The 22262-nt window shown below is 44.4% G+C and overlaps 1 protein-coding gene across 1 annotated transcript in view; it reads left to right on the top strand.

Moving 5' to 3' along the window:
• The window catches only part of GCN1 (GCN1 activator of EIF2AK4), a 43167-nt gene that overhangs the window by 16836 nt on the left and 4069 nt on the right, over positions 1–22262 (top strand). The window contains exons 25-54 of the mRNA XM_054173312.1: positions 467–622; positions 3407–3588; positions 3840–3920; positions 4788–4931; positions 5588–5715; positions 5881–6070; positions 6479–6549; positions 7345–7510; positions 8450–8644; positions 8834–9080; positions 9709–9830; positions 10145–10259; positions 10809–10988; positions 11330–11550; positions 12268–12336; positions 12484–12622; positions 12738–12934; positions 13286–13428; positions 14201–14318; positions 14476–14691; positions 14988–15152; positions 15517–15678; positions 16122–16214; positions 16447–16590; positions 17555–17824; positions 18095–18208; positions 18735–18965; positions 19537–19730; positions 20273–20387; positions 21513–21609. Of these exons, the coding sequence (XP_054029287.1) occupies positions 467–622; positions 3407–3588; positions 3840–3920; positions 4788–4931; positions 5588–5715; positions 5881–6070; positions 6479–6549; positions 7345–7510; positions 8450–8644; positions 8834–9080; positions 9709–9830; positions 10145–10259; positions 10809–10988; positions 11330–11550; positions 12268–12336; positions 12484–12622; positions 12738–12934; positions 13286–13428; positions 14201–14318; positions 14476–14691; positions 14988–15152; positions 15517–15678; positions 16122–16214; positions 16447–16590; positions 17555–17824; positions 18095–18208; positions 18735–18965; positions 19537–19730; positions 20273–20387; positions 21513–21609 (4665 nt within the window). The remainder of the gene's footprint in view (positions 1–466; positions 623–3406; positions 3589–3839; positions 3921–4787; positions 4932–5587; positions 5716–5880; positions 6071–6478; positions 6550–7344; positions 7511–8449; positions 8645–8833; positions 9081–9708; positions 9831–10144; positions 10260–10808; positions 10989–11329; positions 11551–12267; positions 12337–12483; positions 12623–12737; positions 12935–13285; positions 13429–14200; positions 14319–14475; positions 14692–14987; positions 15153–15516; positions 15679–16121; positions 16215–16446; positions 16591–17554; positions 17825–18094; positions 18209–18734; positions 18966–19536; positions 19731–20272; positions 20388–21512; positions 21610–22262) is intronic.

The raw sequence follows: 22262 nt of genomic DNA, 5'->3' as shown, positions 1-22262 counted from the left end.
TCCAACCATCTAAGGGCAGAGTGCGTTATTTTGATGTCAGGGTGGTAAACATCCTTGCTTTTACAAGCTGTGGATGATTAACATGTACTGCAGACAGCCAAGAGGAAAAACCACCCTGGAACAGTGCTTAGAAAGATGACTGCGGTGGACTAGAGATCCTGCTGCTGAATAGGACTGAGTCCAAAGACAAGGAGTTGTCTAGTCATTGTGACCACCTCTCAGCAGTAGTCGGTTGCAGTGGGCCTGTCGCCCCTGTGTAGAGTTTGGAGGCTGTAACTCAAATCTGTGTGTATGAATAAAGCTGTCCCTTATAACCTCAGGGCTCTGCTTCCTTCTCTGTGCCTCTTGCAGCCAGGGCCCCTGCCCAGAGCTTTTGTTACAGTTCTTGGCTCTGTGCTCGTGCAGAATTTTTCTCTCAAATGTTTGGGTTTGGTCCTGTCACAGAATCTTTATTCTTTCATACCAGGTACTTTAGTGAGCCATGTGACCCTGCGCCTGATGAAGCCAGAATGTGAATTAGATGAATCCTGGTGTCAAGAGGAGCTGCCTACTGCTCTGAACAGAGTTGTTAGCTTGCTGCATGCCCATACCATTCCTAGTCGAACAGGCAAGGGAGAGCCAGGTAAAAAGCCCTGTAGAGCACTCTGACCTTTTCCACATCCCCCAGTAACTCTGTGAGCTGTGTGTAATCTCAATGGCTTGTGTAATGTTTTATAGGTGAGACTTCACTTTAAAAAAACCAAACCAAAACAAAAAGTCTTTACAGCTAGGAAACCCTTCTGATTGTTTGGGGGTTTTTGCAGTGGTAGAAATTATCCAAGTACAGTAAGTGGAAAAATGAAGTAACAGTATATTTTTTTGCCTTAAAATGGTGCTTACAGATACAATAGTAGTCAAATTAAGGCTCATCTTTGCCAGGGACATTTCCTACCTTTCAACACCACTTAGCATAAGTGATTCAGTGAGACTAAGTAGAAAGACAAAATAATTGCTTGTTATCTGTGATCTCAGCAGTGAAGTGCCTGTGGCCTCTGCTTGTTTTCTGTGTAGTGCTGCAGTTCATGAATATTTTATTCTGGCACAGTTGTAGAAGCAGCAGCTCTTTCCCACTTTGTAACAGGGAAGGCAGGCACCAATATGGTCTGGGTTAAAATGAACCTTTTTTTCTGGAATAGATTGTTGTGTTGGGTTTTTTGGCATGTGTTTGTTTTTCTCCACTGAGTTTAGATCGCTTCTAGACTCTGCTTCATGGTGGGGAGTGCAAGTATTTTTACCACCACTTTGAAGACAACAGCACAGAAGAGAGAGGATAGGTCTGCTGCCTTTGGAGGCTTAGCAGTGATAGAGATGGATCACCCAGGCTTTGGAGTTACTCACATCATCTAGCTCAATCAAAAGCTGCTGTGGTAGATGGTTTCTAATTATTGAAAGGAAACGTAGGACTCCATTTGGTCCTTGCCCTAGTGGTGACTGTGGCACATGTAATCTTCACAGCTGAGTAGCAGCAACTGACCATGTTGAGCACCACTTCAGTACTGAACATCTCAGGGATAATTCAGTGGCCCCACTATGCAAGTTATTTCCATAAAAAGTGCAAATTCCTTAACATTTGAATCCAGTTTCAGTCTTATTTCCAGAAAGTAGTGTAAGTATTCTCATCCCTTGTCCTTCAAGTACTTAATTGAGTGAGTATCTGATTTGTTTTTCATTTCTACAAGAGCAAGGAAGTAGGTGCCATAGCACTTTGTTGGACAAACCATGTTATAGTCCCAAATGATTTTTCCTCATTTTCAGAGTTCTTTGCAGTGTAGTCTTGTCATACTGTTTAGGAGAGGTTAGTTTGTTAGGTTGCCATAAGACCTTAGAGAGACCATACCTCCCTGTAATGTGGATGATAAGAGTTCTCATTCATTGCTGAAATGCCAAGACACATTTTATAATCTTTTTCCTAGTGGTCAGTACCAGCTACTCTGTTAATAGAATATTTAACTTCTCAGATAAAGCTTTCTTCTTCCTGCTCTTCATATAGGGACAGTTGTTTAAGCCTAAAAATATCTACAAAAATCAAACCCAAAAAGTGTAAAAAGTGAGCAGACACTGAGCAAAGAGAAAGAAAAATCCCACATCAGAAACGGAGGGGAGTTTGCCTAAGCTGTTCATGTGAAACAGTCAGGAGCTCACCATGTGTTTGGTATTTAATATTTCTGCCTTGAACTACTTTTGCAGTATCCATGCCCTACATAAGCTGACTAATACTGCAGTATTGTATCTGCAGTGCTCTTCGTCTGCATCTTAGGAATTTGAGATCTGGCATTTTCAGACAGCACAGGATGTAGAAAATAGAAAGCAAATGTTTTCCCTAGTCCAGTGCTTGGGGTTTAACTGGACTAGCTGGAGGGACTGAAAGAAGCATTTATTATGTCCTTTAACAAGCACCTGTGAAAAGGAAGGATCAAAATCTTTAACAAGGGGAATCCCAAACCTTTAATTTTTTCAGGGTGGGAGGGGAGCTGAGACTTGCAGCAGAATTAGAGGAACCTCATTCTCAAGAGACAGCTGAGGACTGGAATGACAGATGACTGACAAAAAGTGTATAAAGGGAATGTAGCTGGCAAATGGGAGAAAGGAATTTTAAAAGTGAATTAGTTACAGTGTGTCAGACCCCTGTGTGGATCCTGCTGCTCAGAAGTAAAACTGACCACAGGGTTGGGTTTTTTTGGGTAGTTTAATTAATTTGAATTCTCAGAGTGCACACACAAACTTATTGCTCTTTAAATAATAGCTTTTATATCAGCTTTGGTTGTGTGATGGATTTGATTTTGTGTCCTGTTCCAGGACAGACACAACCCAGTTTTGCCTGTCTGCTTTAATCTACTGACTTGTTTAGATTTCATTTACTGTGTGTATTTTCACACAGTTAAAGCACTGCAAGTAATTTGGAATCCTAATGTGACTTTTAGTTAAAGTCAGCTCATTGGTGTAGCAAGCAGCAACAGCACTAGATAGATTCATACAGTCATTTAGATTGGAAAAGACCCTTAAGGTCATCAAGTCCAATCATTAATCTAACACTGAAAAGCAAAATGTAATTGTTGTGACCATACTGTTGCTGCTAAGTGAAGTGGCAAAGTGACAGAGGCTAAACAGTGTGGTGTGCACTGCCTTGAACAGACTGAGGATTGTCTGTGTGGAGACAGCGTCCTTCAGTGTCCTAGGGGCATAGAAATGCTTAGGGTCACTTAGTGTGTTGGTACCTAAAGCTGAAGCTGGCCATATTATTTATGTGCTACCAAGGTGTACCTTTTTCACCAGTCAATACTTCAAAACAAAGACATGTTTAGAGTTAGAACATTTGTGAATACAACAAGGTCAGCTATGCTCAAAAGATTGTCTTTCCTTTCTGCAGGTGCTGCCCCATTATCAGCTCCAGCATTTTCCTTAGTCTTTCCTCTCCTAAAGACTGTTATAACTGAGACACCTCATGACAGTGAAGACAAGGAGGAGTTTCTGGTCAAGATTCTGCAGATCCTTACAGTCCATGCTCAGCTGAGATCATCAGCAAATGGCCAGGCTTTGCTGGTGGATGAGGTGAGAGCTGTGGGGATCAGATGACCTCCTTCAGCAGCTTGTTCAGATGAGGCATGAGATGAAATAGCTCACGTGTAAACTGGACAAAGCAGGTTAATTGTACAAGATAACAGTGGAAGACTGTTCTCTGTCACAGGTCTTGGTTACCCATCCAGCCCTAGGTTTTGGTTGTGATTTTTATGAAGAATGTCACACACACAAGGTACTTTGGAGTCACCAGGCATAAAGCTTTTTCTCCCCTAACCTTTCAGAACGGCCCAGAATTGCTGCCCCGGAGGGACATGCTGGTTCTGCTGACACGGGTGATTGGAACAGGCTCTCCACGGTTACAGGTGAGTCCTTGTCTTTATAAGCACAGTCAGGATTCTGCCCAAGTTTCATCAGCAACTAACTGGGGGAAATACTCCAACCTTGTTTAAGTCTCTGAGGCTGGTGGTTGATACATTACCGATGTTTCTCCTATGCTTATGGCATTCATCTTGGGTTAAAATATCTGCATCTTTTTTCTTGTGGGTTTAATGCACCAAACATACTCTTCAGTTTTTCACAGAATCACAGAATGTTAGGGGCTGGAAGGGACCTTGAAAGATCATCCAGTCCAACCTCCCTGTCAGAACAGGATCACCTATGCCAGATCACAATGGAACACATCCAGGCGGGTCTTGAATATCTCCAGTGAGGGAGACTCCACAACCCCCCTGGGCAGCCTGTTCCAGTGTTCTGTCACCCTCACAATGAAAGTTTTTTTCCTCATGTTTACATGGAACTTCCTATGCCTCAACTTCCACCCATTGCCCCTTGTCCTGTCATTGGGCATCACTGAGAGGAGCCTGATTCCATCCTCTTGGCAGCCACCCTTGACATATGAGGTCACCCCTCAGTCTCCTCCTCTCCTGACTAAAGAGCCCCACCTCCCTCAGTCTCTCCTCACAAGGGAGGCATTTTATTCCTTCTCTAAGGCCATGCTCTGCCAAAGAAGTTTAGTACTCAGTCCCTGAGTGTTTGTTCTAAGGGATGAGATGGCAAAGGGTTGGACTGAATCTATCAGTTCTTGGTTTGATCATGAACCCTTGTCACTGTTCTTTGAGAATTTATTCTCTTGTGATATCACTCAGCTCCCACCCTGCACTCACTTTGACCAGGTGCCCAGCAGCAGAAGGCAATGGTGGAGTCTCTAATACTTCCTCATGACATTTTAGGTTTTGGCTTCCAATGCACTGACCACCCTGTGCACGAGCAGCAGCGGGGAGGATGGCTGTGCCTATGCAGAGCAGGAGGAGATCGATGTGTTACTGCAGGCCCTGCAGTCTCCCTGCATGAATGTTCGAGATGCAGCTCTCAGGGTAGGTGGGAATCATTCAGGGGAGGTGAATGTTTTCTAACACTTGGGAGGAGGGGTTTCAACTAGTCTTTGGGTAGTGTCTACAGGAGGAGGCAGTACTGAACAGTAGTGCTCTAAGTCATGCTCTTTGTGCTAGATTTATCTTGCAAAAAGGAGTACTCTGGGTCTATCTGTGCCTTTGTTTTGTTGTGTAATTATTAACACTTAACACCCTCTATTTACAATTCCAAGGAGCATAGCCTTAGAAAAGTTGTCAAAAAATTCCTATGCTCAGTGTTTTTGGAAGGCTTTAGACTGAGTCACTTCTTGGAAAATAAAAAGAATGAAAACCCAAGGATGCTTTTTGTCACATGTTTTTGTCACACTTCAGCTTGGCACACCTGAGCTGGCTCTTACGTGTTCAGAAGCAGACAAGTCTGTAGTCACCAGAGCACAACTTGGTGCCCAGCTGCCTCTCTGCAGCCTGCCTTGAGTTTCACCATCTTACCTATTAGCAATAGGGAGTTCTTGATCTGCACAGGCAGCGTGCTGCACATGCAAACATGGGTTTTGACACTTCCAGCTACCAAGAACTTCACTTTGCAAAGGTTTTAAGTGTCTTAAGTATCTGTTTCTAAAATCAGATCCTTGCATTGATTCTTCTGTAAACGAATTCAGGGACTGATGGAGTTACAAATGGTTCTGCCAACCCCAGACAGCGATGAAAAGAATGGGCTGAATCTGCTGCGTCGCCTTTGGGTAGTCAGATTTGATGTGGAAGATGAGATCCAGAAGCTGGCAGAGAGGTAAGAGTTCTTCCTGGCTGATTGGATTGTGGGAGGCCCTCTCTTCTGTTCACCTATGGAGCTTCTGCAGGTGGAGGTCAGCTTTTGTCCCCCTGATATTTGCATAAAGCAGTGGCTTCTCCTGCTGATGGATGAGCATCTGTCATCTCTTTGTGTGTACCACAGGTTGTGGGAGTCCATGGGTCTGGAGCTGCAGCCTGACCTCTGTTCTCTGCTGATCAAAGATGTCATCTACCACGAAGAGGCAGTGCGACAAGCAGGTGCTGAAGCCCTTTCCAGAGCTGTTGCTCAGTATCGAAACCAAGCGGCAGAGGTCATGAATAAACTTAAGGAGATTTACCAGGAGAAGCTCTATGTGAGTACTCCTGTTCTGAGGGGCTGACAGCCACAAGCTTGTGCTATATTTGATGTCTTCTATTAATCACTTTTCCTTTTGTCTGTCTTGAGGATGTGCATGAAGCTTACTGTTGCTGTGTTTGCTTATCACAGACTATATTTCTCAAGCCTCAAGTTACCAGCTAGTAATGGCACTGTTGCACAGGTGGAAGATATGCTGCAGGTGGTACGGGAGGTCTGGGGCAGAGCAGGGGCTGGGCAGTCTTCTTGGGCCCACTCTAGCTCTCTGCTTGTTTTTAACTCTTCTGCCAGTGTTTTTACACCTCTGTGTAGTACTCTAAAATGGCATTGCAGGTGTGGCTAACAGGGGTCTCTGCATGTGTGTCCTCAGAAAAGGCATTCTGATGAAATTGTTTTCTTCTTCCAGAGGCCACCTCCAGTTTTGGATGCTTTGGGACGAGTGATATCTGAATCACCGCCTGACCAGTGGGAAGCAAGGTACAATCATCTTCAGGTTGATCTCATCACTTCCTGTGCATCCAGATGAGATGCTCCAGATTTTTTTATTTAGGAGTTCAGGCAGTGGAGAAAGAAGGGAGTATTAAAGGAACAAACTATATGCATTTGTATTTACTTGATGGTGAATGCTTCCTTCTGGGGAGAGTATCTGTGCCCTGCAGCAGGCTGGCCAGGCCGAACTGCAAGTCTCTCAGTTCCATCAAAGTATTGGGTGCTATCTTCTCTCAGTCCTGATAAGAACAGAGTTGTTCCCTCTCAGACTGTCTTATCTCAGACTGTGTTCCCACCTCTGTACAGGCAATTGATTGTTTCAAGAGCAGCAGTGTGAACCTTAATGAACTGGACAGGTTCCAGTTTGACTAATTACTTTTTGTCTACTTGTATGCCCTGTTACAGGTTCAATTGGAGATCATCTTGTTCACTACCTGTGTTAAGCTGATCTCTTCTTTAGTGCTGCTGTACCTTGGTGTAAAGCTGCTGTATTTCAGCAGCAGATGAAGTGATCCTGATGTCTGCCTTTGTTGGCCCAAGTATTTGTAATGCTTAATTGGGATAAAAGTCATTCTGTGGCTGAAGCATTGTTGTCCTTCTGGGAGCCTGCAGCTCCCAGGCAAAGTAATGAAATGCACAGAGGTTGGATGCTCTGAAGCTCTTTGGTTTTGTAGTGCTTCTCTCTCTCAGTTTCTGTAATGTGCTACTGATAGCAGATGTGCTTGTGATCTCAAGCAAATTCTATCAAAAGTCTGTAAGCTCACAAGCTTGCTATCTTTACAGGTGTGGCATTGCTTTGGCCCTCAATAAGCTGTCCCAGCATCTGGACAGCTCTCAGGTGAAGCCCCTCTTTCAGTTTTTTGTACCGGATGCCCTGAACGACCGCAGCCCTGCGGTCAGGAAGTGCATGTTGGATGCGGCTCTTTCAACGCTCAACACTCATGGCAAAGTAAGTCTGAATGGTGCTCTCCAGCAGTGGAAAAAAGTGGGATGAAGGTGTCAGTACTGTGGTGGAGCCCAGAGATTTTTATTTATTTTTTTTTCCATAGAGGTTACTGTTACTTGTAATACTTGAGTAACTTTGTGTAGCAGGAATTTTGGTGGCTCTGGAGTACATGGAAGAGAAACTTCACCTTCCCAGCATTAAAAGACCTGTGGTCTGATTTTACTTCTATTACTCTAGTTTTACATCACTTTAACTCTGCAGTTAATCCAGTGCTATTTCTTACTGCAATGTCAGGGGGAAATCACACTCTTAGACAACACTAGTCACTAACAGAACTTCTCATGCAAAGCACAGTGTGAAAGCTTGCTGATTGCTGGCTTGACCAAACTAGGATCAACTGAAGCTATTCAGGGAATTGAGGACCATCCTTCTCACTGTTAGCCCTTCTCATGCAGGATTAGATGGGGGAGGTTTGCAGGGGGTAAATCACTCATCTTCCAGTTTTCTCAGTGTGTCTGCACAGCCTTCTGAGTTCCTGTTAAGCCCAAGACAATTGGAGTATTTTCATATTCATTCTTCTGTTTCTTAGAAAAGCATTGTGAAGTTTATCTTTCTGTTCTCCCTTTGGAAATGGAGCAAGCAGAAGAGCAGGCACTGATGTTTAGGCTAGCAGTCTTGCCTAGTAGCTTACATTCTGGCAGAACATTGTGCTGGCAAGTTTGAAGGGTATAATTTTTAAGAGCTAACTTCTCTCTAGCAGTAAATATTTGTTGCCTGTCAGGATGGCACAAGGTTTTATGTGATGTGACACATTAAATGAACTGTAAATACAGCCTGATTGTTCGGTTTGTTGGCTCAGGGAAGAACAAACAAGTCCACTGAGCATAGCAAATCCCATTCTGAGTGGACTCCAGTGGCAAGTTCTGTGGTTTTGTTTTTCAGGACAATGTTAACTCTCTCTTGCCAGTGTTTGAAGAATTCCTGAAAAATGCTCCTAATGATGCCAGTTATGATGCTGTCAGGCAAAGTGTGGTCATTCTGATGGGTTCACTGGCCAAACATCTGGACAAGAGTGACCCTAAAGTGAAACCAATTGTTGGCAAACTGATAGCAGCTTTGTCCACACCATCTCAGCAGGTGGGTGCCTTCTGATGGAGTTCTCTGCTTCCATGAAGAGGCAGGTTAGCATTACAATACTTTTAGGGATGTCAGAGAGATGACAAATGGCTCCAGCAACAGAAAGCTGCCATTGTGGGTGCAGTCTATGGGGAAGTTATGCTGGTGATGAATAGTTTGTGATCTGATAGCTGGTGGATTGTATTACAGGTTCAAGAGTCAGTGGCAAGCTGTCTACCACCTCTGGTGCCTGCAATTAAGGAGGATGCAGGAGGAATGATCCAGAAGCTAATGCAGCTGCTTTTAGAGTCTGATAAGTATGCTGAGCGCAAAGGTGCAGCTTATGGGCTGGCAGGCCTGGTGAAGGGCCTTGGCATCCTCTCCCTCAAGCAGCAGGAGATGATGACCACACTGACAGATGCTATCCAGGACAAGAAGAACTTCCGTCGGCGTGAGGGTAAGGGACAGAAGCTTTTATTTCCAACTGCTTGCTGTTTCTCTTGTACCTACTACCACTGTGGTCAGACCAAATGATACCTGAACCCCTGTGCTTGCTTTGGCTACATTTATTTTACTAGAGTTTGCAGAGAAAGAAACAGAAAGTGTCTGTCCTGAGGCCATTGATTGTGTGGAGCATTCTAAAATTGCTGTTTGTGTTGTGGTAGAAGAGTTTCTGTTTCTAGACAGTACCCATGTGTCCCTCCCTCCTGTCTTCAGAGGCAGGTGGTGTCAGAGGGGCTCCCACTCCCTGTGAAACAGTACAAGTGTCAGCTGGTCTAGAGGGGCTCTCACAGCCTACTTGTTTCTTTTGCTGCTGGACATTTCCTGTCCTTATTTCTACTCATTGAAGCTAGGACTCAGAAGGCTATGACATGTTTTTAATGCTACTGGGATTCTTGTCCTTTCTGACATCAGAAATGCCCACCACAGCACTAGCCACAAGTGCAAGAAGGCAAGAGACTTTCAGCTGTGAGATTTGAGTACTTTGGGAGAAATTCTGAAGATATTTGGCAAATTTTATCTTTGTTTTCCATCCTCTCAAAGGCAGTTGTATTTTCCTCAGACTGTCCTTTTTGTTTCTTTAGGGGCTCTGTTTGCCTTCGAGATGCTCTGCAGCATGCTTGGGAAGCTCTTTGAGCCATATGTGGTTCATGTCCTTCCTCACCTGCTGCTTTGTTTTGGAGATGGGAACCAGTACGTGCGAGAGGTAAATGCCTGAAACTTCTGAGAATGTAAGAGTGTTAAGAGAAAACCAAAATGGAATGGGTGTGAGTGCTGTTTGTAACCAGGCAAATAAAGAAGGTGACCTGTCCCTTGAGATACCACTGATAACACCTGGATCTCCTTAATAACTGAAAGCATCTTATTTCATTGGCCATTAGTTAGGAGCTACTTGGCTGGCTGCATCACAGTACTTGGACACTATTTTACGTGAAGGCTTTGTTCCCATTGAGTCTCTGAGGAACAAAAAAACTGTGTTGTGACACAGCTTGCTAACTAAATGTTCTCTTCTCCTTGGAGGCTGCAGATGACTGTGCCAAAGCTGTGATGAGCAACTTGAGTACTCATGGAGTGAAGCTGGTTTTGCCATCACTTCTTGCAGCACTAGAAGAGGAATCTTGGAGAACTAAAGCTGGTAGGGACCAATATCTGACTGCCGTGATTGAGAGTAACCCACAGTACCCTTTGCTGTCATTCCACTTGTTTATTCCTTCATCCCTACAGATGGCCCTGATAGCTTATTGTCTCATAAGGGACTGCAGAACTTACAGCTTTTGAGATACAAATGAGTTCCTTGACACATTTGAGCAACTGTTTTTCCCCCAGCAGATTCAAGGGGACATTTTTTACCACCCCCTCTTTCTAAAAGAACTCCAGAAGCTGGAAGTATCATCCCCACACCCCCCTGCTGAAAAGAAAAAACAGTCTCTGAAGGGGCTCTGGGCAGCCTGATCTAGTGTGGGGTGTCCCTGCCCATGGCAGGGGGGTGGAACTAGATGATCCTTGTGGTCCCTTCCAACCCTGACTGATACCATGATACTGATACTATGATACATTGCAGCCTTTCTGAGCCACTCTGTGTTCTGTGACTGGTAGATGTGAGTTTGAGATAAATCTCATCATCATGATTCTCTTCTTAATGCTGTGTATTGTTTTCTTTTTTCTTTGTGTACATCATACACAGGATCAGTGGAACTACTGGGAGCCATGGCCTACTGTGCTCCCAAACAGCTCTCTTCCTGCTTACCCAATATTGTGCCAAAACTCACTGAAGTGCTCACAGATTCTCATGTGAAGGTGCAGAATGCAGGTCAGCAAGCCCTCAGGCAGATTGGGTCTGTCATCAGGAATCCAGAGATCCTTGGTAAGAACTGTCTGAGTCTCTTAATGTCCTGACATGACTGTGGTTTATAATAGCAAGGTTCACGTTCACAGCATTTAGGATTAAATCCAAACTTCTACAGAAATGAAACTGCTCCTGGAAAAGTGCAACATGAAAGTTTAAAGGCTTTTGAAATGCTCCTGTCCATTTTGTCAGCTGTTGTTAGTAGTTTTTCCTCTGTCCCTGTGCTGTTAGTTCCTGTAGAAGGATCTAAAAGATCTCATGAGAGGACACCAGCTCACCCTGGTATGTTTTGGTTTACAGACAACTAAATTTTTTTGTCTTGTCTTTTTTTCCCCCTTTTTTAAAACCAAAACACTCAGCAATTGCTCCAGTTCTGTTGGATGCTCTCACTGACCCCTCCAGAAAGACCCAGAAGTGTCTGCAGACTCTGCTGGATACCAAATTTGTCCATTTCATTGATGCTCCGTCCTTAGCGCTGATCATGCCGATTGTTCAGAGAGCTTTTCAGGATCGTTCCACAGACACCAGGAAAATGGCTGCCCAGATCATTGGGAACATGTACTCCCTGACTGATCAGAAGGTAGGCTGCTAACAACACTCTCTGCATGCTATATTTACTGTGTGGGAGATAACAGAGCAACCACTAGGGAGAATTTATTTGGGTTTGGGATTTTGCTGTTAAGGTACCTTGACAGTATTACAGCCCATGCAACTTCTTTAAATAAATGTGTGTCAATGAACAGATAATGGCTGTGAAGACAGTGACAGTTCTCAGGTGCTTGAGACTGTCAGCTTTGTCCTGTGGTCATCTAGGTGTTACTGGATTTATCCCTGCAAAAAGGTCTTGTCATTTTTACCATACATGAAATGCCTTAACAAACAGACGAGCAAAACCAGTATCAGCGAAACACAGATCAGCTGCTTACAAATGGATCCAGGGTTTGTTTGAAATGTATTTGCAGACCCTCACTGTAGGCTAAAGATCTGTGTTTAATTTTAGTGCTGACAATCTCTACCTTTAAACCTTGTGTAAATGTTAAGAGGGTTGGATTTCCCGTAGCCGCAAAGCGCTGGGTTTTGAGTGAGCATCCGAAAGGTTTGGAGTGATCTGCACAGACCTGGTGTTGTTTCTTGGACTTGCAGAACAATTCAGTGTGCTTATTTCCAAGATTGTGAAAGCAACTGATCAAAGTCTCAGGATCTTATGGATGATTGCTAATAACAAGGGGCTGAATGCCCTTTATGTGAAGGTTACCTCTTTCTTTCTCATTTGGAATCTCTGGCCTCTTCGTTTCAGGATCTGGCTCCTTACCTACCCAGTGTGACTCCTGGACTGAAGGCATCTCTGTTGGATCCTGTACCTGAAGTAAGTCTTTTGTACAAATACAGTTTGTCTTTCAGGGCATTAGGTGAGACTTTGTCCTTGTCTTCCATGGAGCTGTAATCAGCCTGGCACCTGTGTCTTGGTGATTTTGACGGGGTGTTTTGCAGACCTGTTTCTCTTGTCTGTTAGGTGCGTACGGTGTCTGCAAAGGCACTGGGAGCCATGGTGAAGGGTATGGGAGAGTCGTGCTTTGAGGATTTGTTGCCATGGCTGATGGAGACACTGACATATGAACAGAGCTCAGTGGATCGATCTGGTGCTGCTCAAGGTGGGGATAGTTGTGTCTCAACACTTGAGCTCTGGCTTTGTCCTGTTAACTCAGATTAGCTGCCTGTTCCTTGTGTATATCAGCTCTGTTCCTTGTTTTGTTTTGTTTCCCCCAGGTCTGGCTGAAGTTATGGCTGGTTTGGGGGTAGAAAAGCTGGAGAAACTTATGCCAGAGATTGTAGCTACAGCCAGTAAAGTGGATATTGCTCCACATGTACGAGATGGTTATATCATGATGTTCAACTACCTGCCAATTACCTTTGGAGACAAGTTCACTCCCTATGTTGGTCCTATTATTCCTTGTATCCTTAAGGTATGTAGTCGAGACCTGAAGAATTTTACTTATTGGAGGACAAAAAGAAACCTCCAGAGTATTTTAAGCATTATTTCCAGTAATTGTGGGATGTGCAGAGATCTGTCCAGCACTGATGGACTACTGAAAAAAAAAAATTTAAATTGTAATTTATTTCTTCTTCCAAGGAATTTGCTACTTTTGTTTGTAGTCACTAAGGATTTCTTGAAACCACCTTTGTGCATTCGCAACGCTACAGTTCATGTGCTTTTCACAGCTGAGACAGAAAATACTGTTTGGTTTTCTTCCTGTTGGTTTTGTGTAGTGTTAAAAACTCGCAGCCCTCACAGAGCCTTCTCTGTCTCTGTTCAGGCACTGGCAGATGAGAACGAGTTCGTGCGGGACACCGCTTTGCGCGCTGGCCAGAGAATCATCAGCATGTATGCGGAGACTGCCATTGCGCTGCTGCTGCCACAGCTTGAGGATGGCCTCTTTGATGACTTGTGGAGGATAAGGTAAGGGATAACCACCTTGTCCACAGACATTTCTCTTTCATGGTTGAAAAACTGGTACAATTTAGACTCTTGTGTTGCTGCTCAAGCAAATGCAGAAACCTCCTGGGAAACAAAATCACATGTCTCTCTGCTTGCTGATTCAAGTGTGATACCTTATAGCACTGAGCCTGTAAACCCCTGTGAGCTGTGGATCAGGTTTCCTGGTACCTGCAAAGCATTCTTACTAGATGGTTAATTCTGGTAGTGACTCTGAACAATACTTCCAAGGCAGCTGATGTGGCAATATTTAGCTCTTGGATACTTTTTTTTCTTTTTACAAGATGCTGAGTAAGTTGCTGCTCTCCTGTGTATGGAAATGGGCAGTGGAGCACTCACATCTAATAGCAATTGCTCAAAAATCAGTTGTAGTAAAGGGCTGTGTCACCTGAGAGCTGATGAGTGCACTTAGCCCACTGCATGTCTACTGGGCTCAGTCAGACACTGGCAGTGTGTTTTTCCTGTTTAGAGTCTTGGCTATTCCCTGATTCATTGCTTTCATACCAGGATTCTCAGCCCTTTCCAGTTTGTGATTCATTCCTTCCCTTTCCTTTTCGCATGCTTCTTCTCAGTCATGTAGGCAGGCTGAACTAGCACATCAGCCCATGCAGCATTTCAGTCCTGACCTAGCTTTTGGCCTTGCAGTTTGCTCACATCTGTCTCTGACCTCCTCTCATACTGGACAGGTACTGCCTGAATACCCTGTTCGTAACACTTGACTTGTTCCTGTTGCCAGATTTAGCTCAGTTCAGCTTCTTGGAGATCTTCTATTCCATATCTCAGGAGTCACTGGAAAAATGACCACAGAAACTGCCTCAGAGGATGACAACTTTGGAACAGCCCAGTCAAACAAGGTAAAGCTGTTCTTGTTTATTGTGCCTTTTGGGCTTCTTTCTTTTCATACTATTTAAATCATCATGGGAAGCCTCCTGGAAAGACATTAAATAATCATTTAATTTGTTCTTTTTAGACTTTTCAGGAGTGGATAACACAATTGGTGTTTCTTTTCAGGCTATTATTAATGCTCTTGGTGTGGAGAGGAGGAACAGGGTGCTGGCAGGGCTGTACATGGGCCGCTCTGACACCCAGCTGGTGGTGCGCCAGGCCTCCCTGCACGTCTGGAAGATCGTCGTCTCCAACACTCCCCGCACGCTGCGGGAGATTCTGCCAACCCTCTTCGGGCTTCTGCTGAAATTCCTGGCCAGCACTTGTGCAGATAAGCGAACGGTGAGAAACTGACTAATGCCTTCCTGGTGCTGCAGGTGACTGTTTCATTCCTGGAGAACACAGGATAATTCCTGTCTAGAAATCATCCCCAAGCTGTCATTAATTCAACTGTACTAAGCATGAGTGTGCCTGAGTTCTCCCTTTGCTGAAGGCTACTGTAATGGCAGTACAGCTGTTTTCCTATGGTTATTTATAGCAGTGGTGTTTCCATTCCTACTACTGTGTCCATACTGTTTATATATTTCTTAAGTTTTATAAAAGAGGAGAACAGTTAATCAGTACCCTTCTTGGCACAGGTTGCAGCGCGGACATTAGGAGACCTTGTCCGAAAGTTAGGAGAGAAGATCCTTCCTGAAATCATTCCCATTCTGGAGGATGGACTGAGGTCAGACAAGAGTGATGAGAGGCAAGGAGTCTGCATTGGGTTGAGTGAGATAATGAAGTCTACCAGCAGGGATGCGGTAAGTTCCAGATACGTGTGTTACGATGCAGGTGTTGCAGCTGAGACAGAACAATACAGCTAGTGCTGGAGCTGTTTTATGGGCTGAATTCAGGGCTTAGAACTAACCTGAGTTGCTGTTTGGGCAAATGTAAATTGCAACATGGCACAGTTCTGGCTTATGAGAGCTGTACTAATAGGAATCATCTACTACGTAGCCTTAGAGCACTGCAGCTATTTGTGTTAATTCTGGTTTTCTCCCAACACATTTCAAGCAAACAGCAGTTTAGTTTCATGTGTGCAAATTCTGCATCCTTAGCTACATCACTGAGATGCCTGTGTCTGTTGTACTTAGAGGTTTTGCAATGTCATCTCTGCACCTTTAGGTACTGCTGTTCTCGGAGTCCCTAGTTCCTACGGTGCGAAAAGCGCTCTGTGACCCTCTGGAAGAAGTCCGAGAGGCTGCAGCTAAAACTTTTGAGCAGTTGCACTCAACAATTGGACATCAAGCTCTTGAAGATATCCTGCCATTTTTGCTGAAGCAGCTGGTAAACATTGCTTAACATTGGTCAACAATTTGATTAATGATGTTGTGGGACAGGTTTTGAATAATTAGCCTGAAGGGTAAAGCAGGATTGTAGTGGCAGACCTTCCAGGGAATGGCAGCTCTGTTATGACTCCATGGAGTCACCCTGGCAATCTGTAGGGTGGATCTGGTAGCTAAAGCCTAGGCCCAAGAATTGCTATGTCTGGCTGCACTAGGGAATTGCCATCATCACCTGCTGAAGTTGTCTGGCCACCATTCCTGATACAGAAAATCATTCTGGTGTGACAGAAAGCTTGGTTTGGGGTTTTGCTATATAATACAAGAGGTTTTTTGGATAGAATGGTTTGTGGGGTTGCTTGTATGGTGAATTGTTACTTGAAATAGAGTTTAGCTTGGTGTGTCACAAACCATCTTTCAAGTTTGCATCTTTCTCATTCCCTGTAGGATAATGAAGAGACATCTGACTTTGCTGTGGATGGTCTTAAACAAGTTATGGCTGTCAAGAGCCGTGTGGTGCTGCCTTACTTGGTGCCAAAGGTACAGTCAGACACAAATTTTAAACACCAGAACTAGGCTTTTTCCTCTGCTTGCTACCAATTTGCTTTGAAGGAATATGTCAAAAGGAAGAACATAATTTCAGATTTTCTTCTGATTTTATGCTCAAAACATTCTCATTTGAGTTGTGATGCATCTGTACTTCTGTTTTTCCTGTTGTAGATGAAATCAGATTCCTTCTGAACAAACTCTGGTTTGTTTTGGGTTTTTTCAGCTGACTACTCCCCCTGTGAACACCCGTGTGCTAGCTTTCCTCTCATCGGTAGCTGGGGATGCGCTGACAAGGCACTTGAGTGTCATCCTGCCCGCTATGATGTCTGCCCTGAAAGAGAAGCTGGGGACCAGTGAAGAACAATTGGCAAGTAGCAGGGCTCAGCTCTTTGTTATGACAGGTTGCCTGAAGATAGAGCTTCAGGTTTACTTCCCAACACAGAGTCTGTGTTCTCTAGATGCACAGATTGCGTGTTTTAATTCAGTCCATTAGCTCCTTCAGGATGAGGCTTTTTGCCTGGTGCCACATTGTAAGTCAAAAAACGTATGCTCTCCAGATCTAGTTGTAGCCATATAAAAGTCTCTTTCGCCTGCAACAAGATACAATTCTCAGTTCACTTATTCTTGGAGAACTGCCAGAGTGTCTAGTTAACTTTGTATTTATTCTTGATGTGGAAGACTGAAAGATTAAAGGGCTGAAGGGAGGAAATCTCCTGTTTTGCATGCAGCACTCCTCCTGTACTGCCTTCTGAAACATCTGGTATCTGGACTCGAGAGAATGTCCTGGAGTTGTGATTACAGATAGACATGCACATAAATTAGTGAATCAGGACTGTTAGTGACAGAGTCCTGTGCTCTCTCTGCTGTGGGTGCCCATAAGCTCAGCTTGTAGCCCCAAGTCTGTCTGGAGATCTCTGTACCCACAGACATCCTTGTAATTAGTATTATGACGCACAGCATTAAACTACCTCCATTAAAAAATGGTACCTGACAAGACCCACAGTCTCTTGATGGCTGCGTGGGATGGGGAAGCTGAGTGCTCCGAGTTCTGTAAATTATCCCTTGTGCAGTTGAAGAGCAACCTGTGCAGCAACCAGTTCTGCAGAGTTTAGGCACTTGTTCGATTCTGAGAGCTGGTTATAGGCCTGTCCAGGACTGAATGAACCCTTTAATTGTGATGTGACTAGCTACTTAATAAGCAATAATCAGCAGGTGGGATATGCTGTAGTATTTCCCTTAGGAGACAACGCTGCGGATAACGGGGAAACTTGGGGCTGAAGCTGGCTTTGTTCTATTTGAGACTTAACGGAAAGTCAATTTGGACTCTTCAGGAGATGGCAAACTGCCAGTCTGTAATCCTGTCGGTGGAAGATGAGGCTGGACAAAGAATTATAACTGAAGATTTACTGGAAGCTACCCGCAGTCCTGAGTTGGGAATGAGACAGGCAGCAGCTGTCATTCTGAATATCTACTGCTCCAAGACAAAAGCAGACTACACTGGTCATCTCAAGAGCTTGGTTTCAGGCTTGATACGTCTGTTCAATGACACCAACCCTGTCGTTCTGAATGAAAGCTGGGATGCGCTTAATTCCATCACCAAGGTGAGAGGCAGCTTAAAAAGGTTACAGTGGTAAAGCCTGGCAAAGAGAAAAGAGGGGTAGCTGGTAACAGTGCCTGAAGTGGCCCTTGTTTTGATTCTGAACTATGTTACATCTACAAACCTTGCAAAGACTGGAGGACTGTAAGATGGGCTTGACTCTCACACCTTGACTTTGTAAGTAAGGCGGCATCTTGACACACCTGAGAGGTACTCACAAAGAATAAGTGGCTGTCATGGTGTCTCATCTTTCTCTTGCACCTCTCTCCTGCAGAAATTAGATGCTGGGAACCAGCTGGCTCTCATTGAGGACCTGCACAAGGATATCCGGATTGTAGGGAATGAGGCCAAAGGCGAGCATGTGCCGGGATTCTGTATTCCTAAGAAGGTAAAGGATCAGAACGAGCCTGCTTTCCTCGCAGCCACAATACCCACCTTTTGGGGCAGCTGACTGATAAGACTTCACAGCTGTTTGAAGCAGTGATTATTTGGGCAGTCCAGTCCTGGGTGTTGGAGAGACCTTTTGTAGGTTACTGCTGCTCTTGACTTACTCCCACAGAAGACTCCCCTTTATAACAAGATCTTTGACAGTTCTGTTATGCATGTAAGTCATGGTTGCTGGCTGCTTTTTGTGGGGGAGTAAAGCTGGACTTCTGTGCCAAATTTCTCTGGTTTAGAAATTCCCTGAGCCACCACCACTTTTCTCATAGCAACTGGCTTAGGAAGGCGTAGATGCATGAAATCAAACCAGATAAAAGTAGCTCTGTGAATGTGGAAACACACAGCTGAAGGTCAGCAGGAAATTGAGAGAAACTCTCCCAAGTTTGTGTATCTCATGCATAACAGGAGCAAAAATAAGGTACATATTTTTTGCATCTTGGCTTCTAAGCTTTCTTATCTGGTTTTCATGACAGGGAGTGACTTCCATCCTCCTAGTGTTGCGGGAAGGTGTTTTAACCGGTAATCCAGAGCAGAAGGAGGAGGCAGCGAAGGCCTTAGGGCTGGTTATTAAGCTGACTTCTGCTGAAGCTCTTAAACCATCTGTGGTGAGCATTACTGGGCCACTTATTCGGATCTTGGGAGATCGGTTCAGCTGGAACGTCAAGGTGGCTCTGCTTGAAACATTAAGCCTTCTTCTTGCTAAGGTAAAATTCAAAGTAATTGACTATGGTTTGTGAACATTTTCCATGGTAACCTTCAGAGATACCTGTTGCTGTTCCTGTAAATGCAGCTTGGATGTGTGCTGGTGTGGACTGGATTATTTGGGAATGGTAGTGTGATTGGAGGGTGCTCTTCCAGAAGCTTCTGTGCAAAGCTTGGGTCACTGGGCTTCTTGAAAGTACTGCTAAATGCTGATCCCACTGCCAAGTGATCACAGACTACCATGTAATTTATCTCTCCTGTGTCCACCATTTTTATGAGCACTGCTAAATGTATCATTGAATTGGGCTGAGCTGTTATTTAGTGCTCTGTATGCAAAAGGCTCTTCATGAGGGGCAAGTTTTTCAGCAGGTGTTACCTCTGTATCTCAGCATGCAGATTTGAAAAGATTAGGAGCATTGTGGTATTGTTTCATGTTTTTCCTATTAAAGTAGTTTTGGATGTGAAAAAGGGCTATTGGTGATGTCTGCTGTCGAAGAGGCCATGCTCAGGCTTTGATTTCTAGCCATTTCACACTGGACTGCATCACCTTCTTTTCTTTCATCTCTGGTATAGGTTGAGATTGCCCTCAAACCATTTTTGCCCCAGCTGCAAACAACCTTCACTAAAGCTCTCCAAGACTCAAACCGTGCCGTTCGCCTCAAAGCTGCTGATGCTCTCGGTAAACTCATCGTGATCCACGTGAAAGTGGATCCTCTCTTCACGGAGCTGCTTAACGGAATTCGCTTGAGCGACGACTCTGCCATCAGGTAGGTGATACCTCAGAGGACCTTGCTTGGAAAGGATGAAAGAAAGGTGGATGAACACACCCCCAATTCTGAGAGGAAAGTTTGCTTATGGGTGAAAGCAGTTGACTGTTCATCATTGTGGACGATAGGGAGTTCCTGGGTCAGAAGCTGAGCCGTAACAGTGTGTTGGGTGGAGCATTGCTGAAACCTGCACTGTTCTCTCTCCTACACGCCCCACTGCAGCCCACTTTCAGGTGCAAGACTGTACTGGTTGTCAGTCTGACCTGAAGTAATGCAGCTGTTCTTGTATCCTAAGTGCACAGATCCCTAAGAAATTAACTTCTTGAGAATTTTATTCTTGAATAGTCAGAAAATACATTGTGACAGACACGAGTACACCAAGGTGGAAGTACTCGCATTTTCAGCAGGGCAGAGTATCAGCCTGAACTGACGCTGTGTTGGTGCCACTGCTGTGTAAGAAAGTGTGACAGGTGTCCAGAGCTCAATCTCTTCCTTAGGGCAGGGAGAGGTGGTGTCTGACTGTACCTTGTGCTCACTTCTAGGGACACAATGCTGCAAGCTCTGCGGTTTGTAACACGAGGAGCTGGTGCAAAAGTAGATGCTGCAATTAGGAAGAATATCAGCACTGTGCTTCTGGGGATGCTGGGACATGATGAGGTACTGTATCAGCCAGCTGCCAAGGATCCCTGCTCTAGACAGTCTTACTTAAAATCTGAACTTTCTAACAGAATTATTTTCCAAAGCAACTTCTGGGGTAAATTGCACATGATAGAGCGAGAAGAAACTTATATGAAGAAGCACATAGTGGGCATTGGTTGCTAAATTGGTCTGTCAAATCCATTTCCTTGCAGTCTTACAGTGTGTTAGCTGGGACTCGGGTGCAAGGACTGGGAGATCCCCAGCCAATCACTGGAAATTCTGAGGATCCCCGAGTTTAATGTCTCCTTAGCAACCATGTACATGGGTTTGACCTGCAGCTCCTCACCAAGGTGTACAAGGCAGCTCTGAAGTCAGGATTTGCATTTGTCTTTGAGAATAACTGCAGTGCCTTCACTGTGCACACAGGTGTGTTTGTAGGCTCTCAGGTGGGGTTTATCATTTAGTGTGACAGATTTTTCAGATAATGAGAGGTTTTTCTCCAATGAGCAATGAGCTCTCCAAGTTTAATATACGGTCTGCTGTGTGTGGCAGATAGCAGCGGAACCATCTGTGACATTAAAATGAATCATCGAATAATTTCTTCCTTATGTCTTAATCAGTGCCAGGCAGACATGCAACTTGTTGGCATGCTGGAGACAGAACTGAAAAATTCCCACTGGATAGGAAGTTTCAGGGTGGAGAGGAGCTGTGTTGGCATGGTCACACAGGCAAGGCAGAACAACAAAAGCCTGGAAGTTTGAAAAGTAGCATGAGTTTATCAGAGAGACCCATCTAGAGATGGCTGGAAGTAACACTTTCTAGACTGTGAATCTAAATGTTACACATCTTTTAAAACATTCACTTTTTCCTTTACAACTTTCCCATGTAATCATCATTTATCTAATTTATGTAATAGTTCAGCCTCTGCTGGCATTTTGACTGGATCTGGTGTTAAGTTCCATTATCTATTTGCAAACTGGCAGAAATCCACAGGTAGTAGGAGTGAAATACTGCTACTACTATTTATTTCCTCCTTTATTTTTTTTATCTCATACCATCTTCTGTCAGTTGCTCTTCCTGCTCCTTATCTCTGATGTGCATTGAGCTTACCCAGTGTTACCCTTTTCTTCCTTTCCTTGCTAGGATGCCACCCGCATGGCCTCGGCTGGCTGCCTAGCTGAGCTGTGTGCATTTCTGTCCGAAGAGGAGCTCAGTACTGTTCTCCAGCAGCACTTGCTGGGTAAGCGAAGCTGCTCATGGTGACTGAACTGATTGTGAAAGCAGGGGAAAATGCCTTAGCCACTGATTTGGCAAACTTTGTGACTAATTATTTAGGTTATTCCTCTTTACCTTAAGCCCGAATCTCTAGATTTTCTTGTGAATTTTTTTGCTGGTGGCTCTTCCTTTGTATGCCCCTGGTGCATCGGGGAGCACAGGGTAGGAGTCATAATTTGGGGTTATCTACTCTTTTTTGTTGGATTTGTTTGCAAATGAGTTGAGAGTATCAACAGGGCTAAGTGATTGTTAGTGCTGACACTGCGTGAGGTGACAGGATGGCTGGGCAGGGCAGACAGGAGGGCACCTCTTTCAGTGGCACTCTTTATCTTAGATTAGCTTTTGCTAATTGTAGACTGCATCTGGTGCCTTCAGATGCTTTTGGAGAGTTAACTACATTGCCTCCAAGTAAGACAAATGCATGAATTTTGCAGGAGCTCATAGTGGTTGAGAGAGCCACAGGATTACTCTCCTCTTTGCAACTAGTAAAGGAATATGTTAGCTGGTTTCAAATTACAGATGGCTTGTACAACTTTTCTAGTCAGACCTTGTGTAATTCCCATGCCGAGCTCCTCCATGCACTGAGCATTGTGGGGCTGATCTTGTGTGACTGAGACC

Source organism: Dryobates pubescens, chromosome 25 (assembly GCF_014839835.1).
Source record: "Dryobates pubescens isolate bDryPub1 chromosome 25, bDryPub1.pri, whole genome shotgun sequence".
Classification (NCBI taxonomy): domain Eukaryota; kingdom Metazoa; phylum Chordata; class Aves; order Piciformes; family Picidae; genus Dryobates; species Dryobates pubescens.
This window is presented reverse-complemented; position numbering and strand designations above follow the sequence as displayed.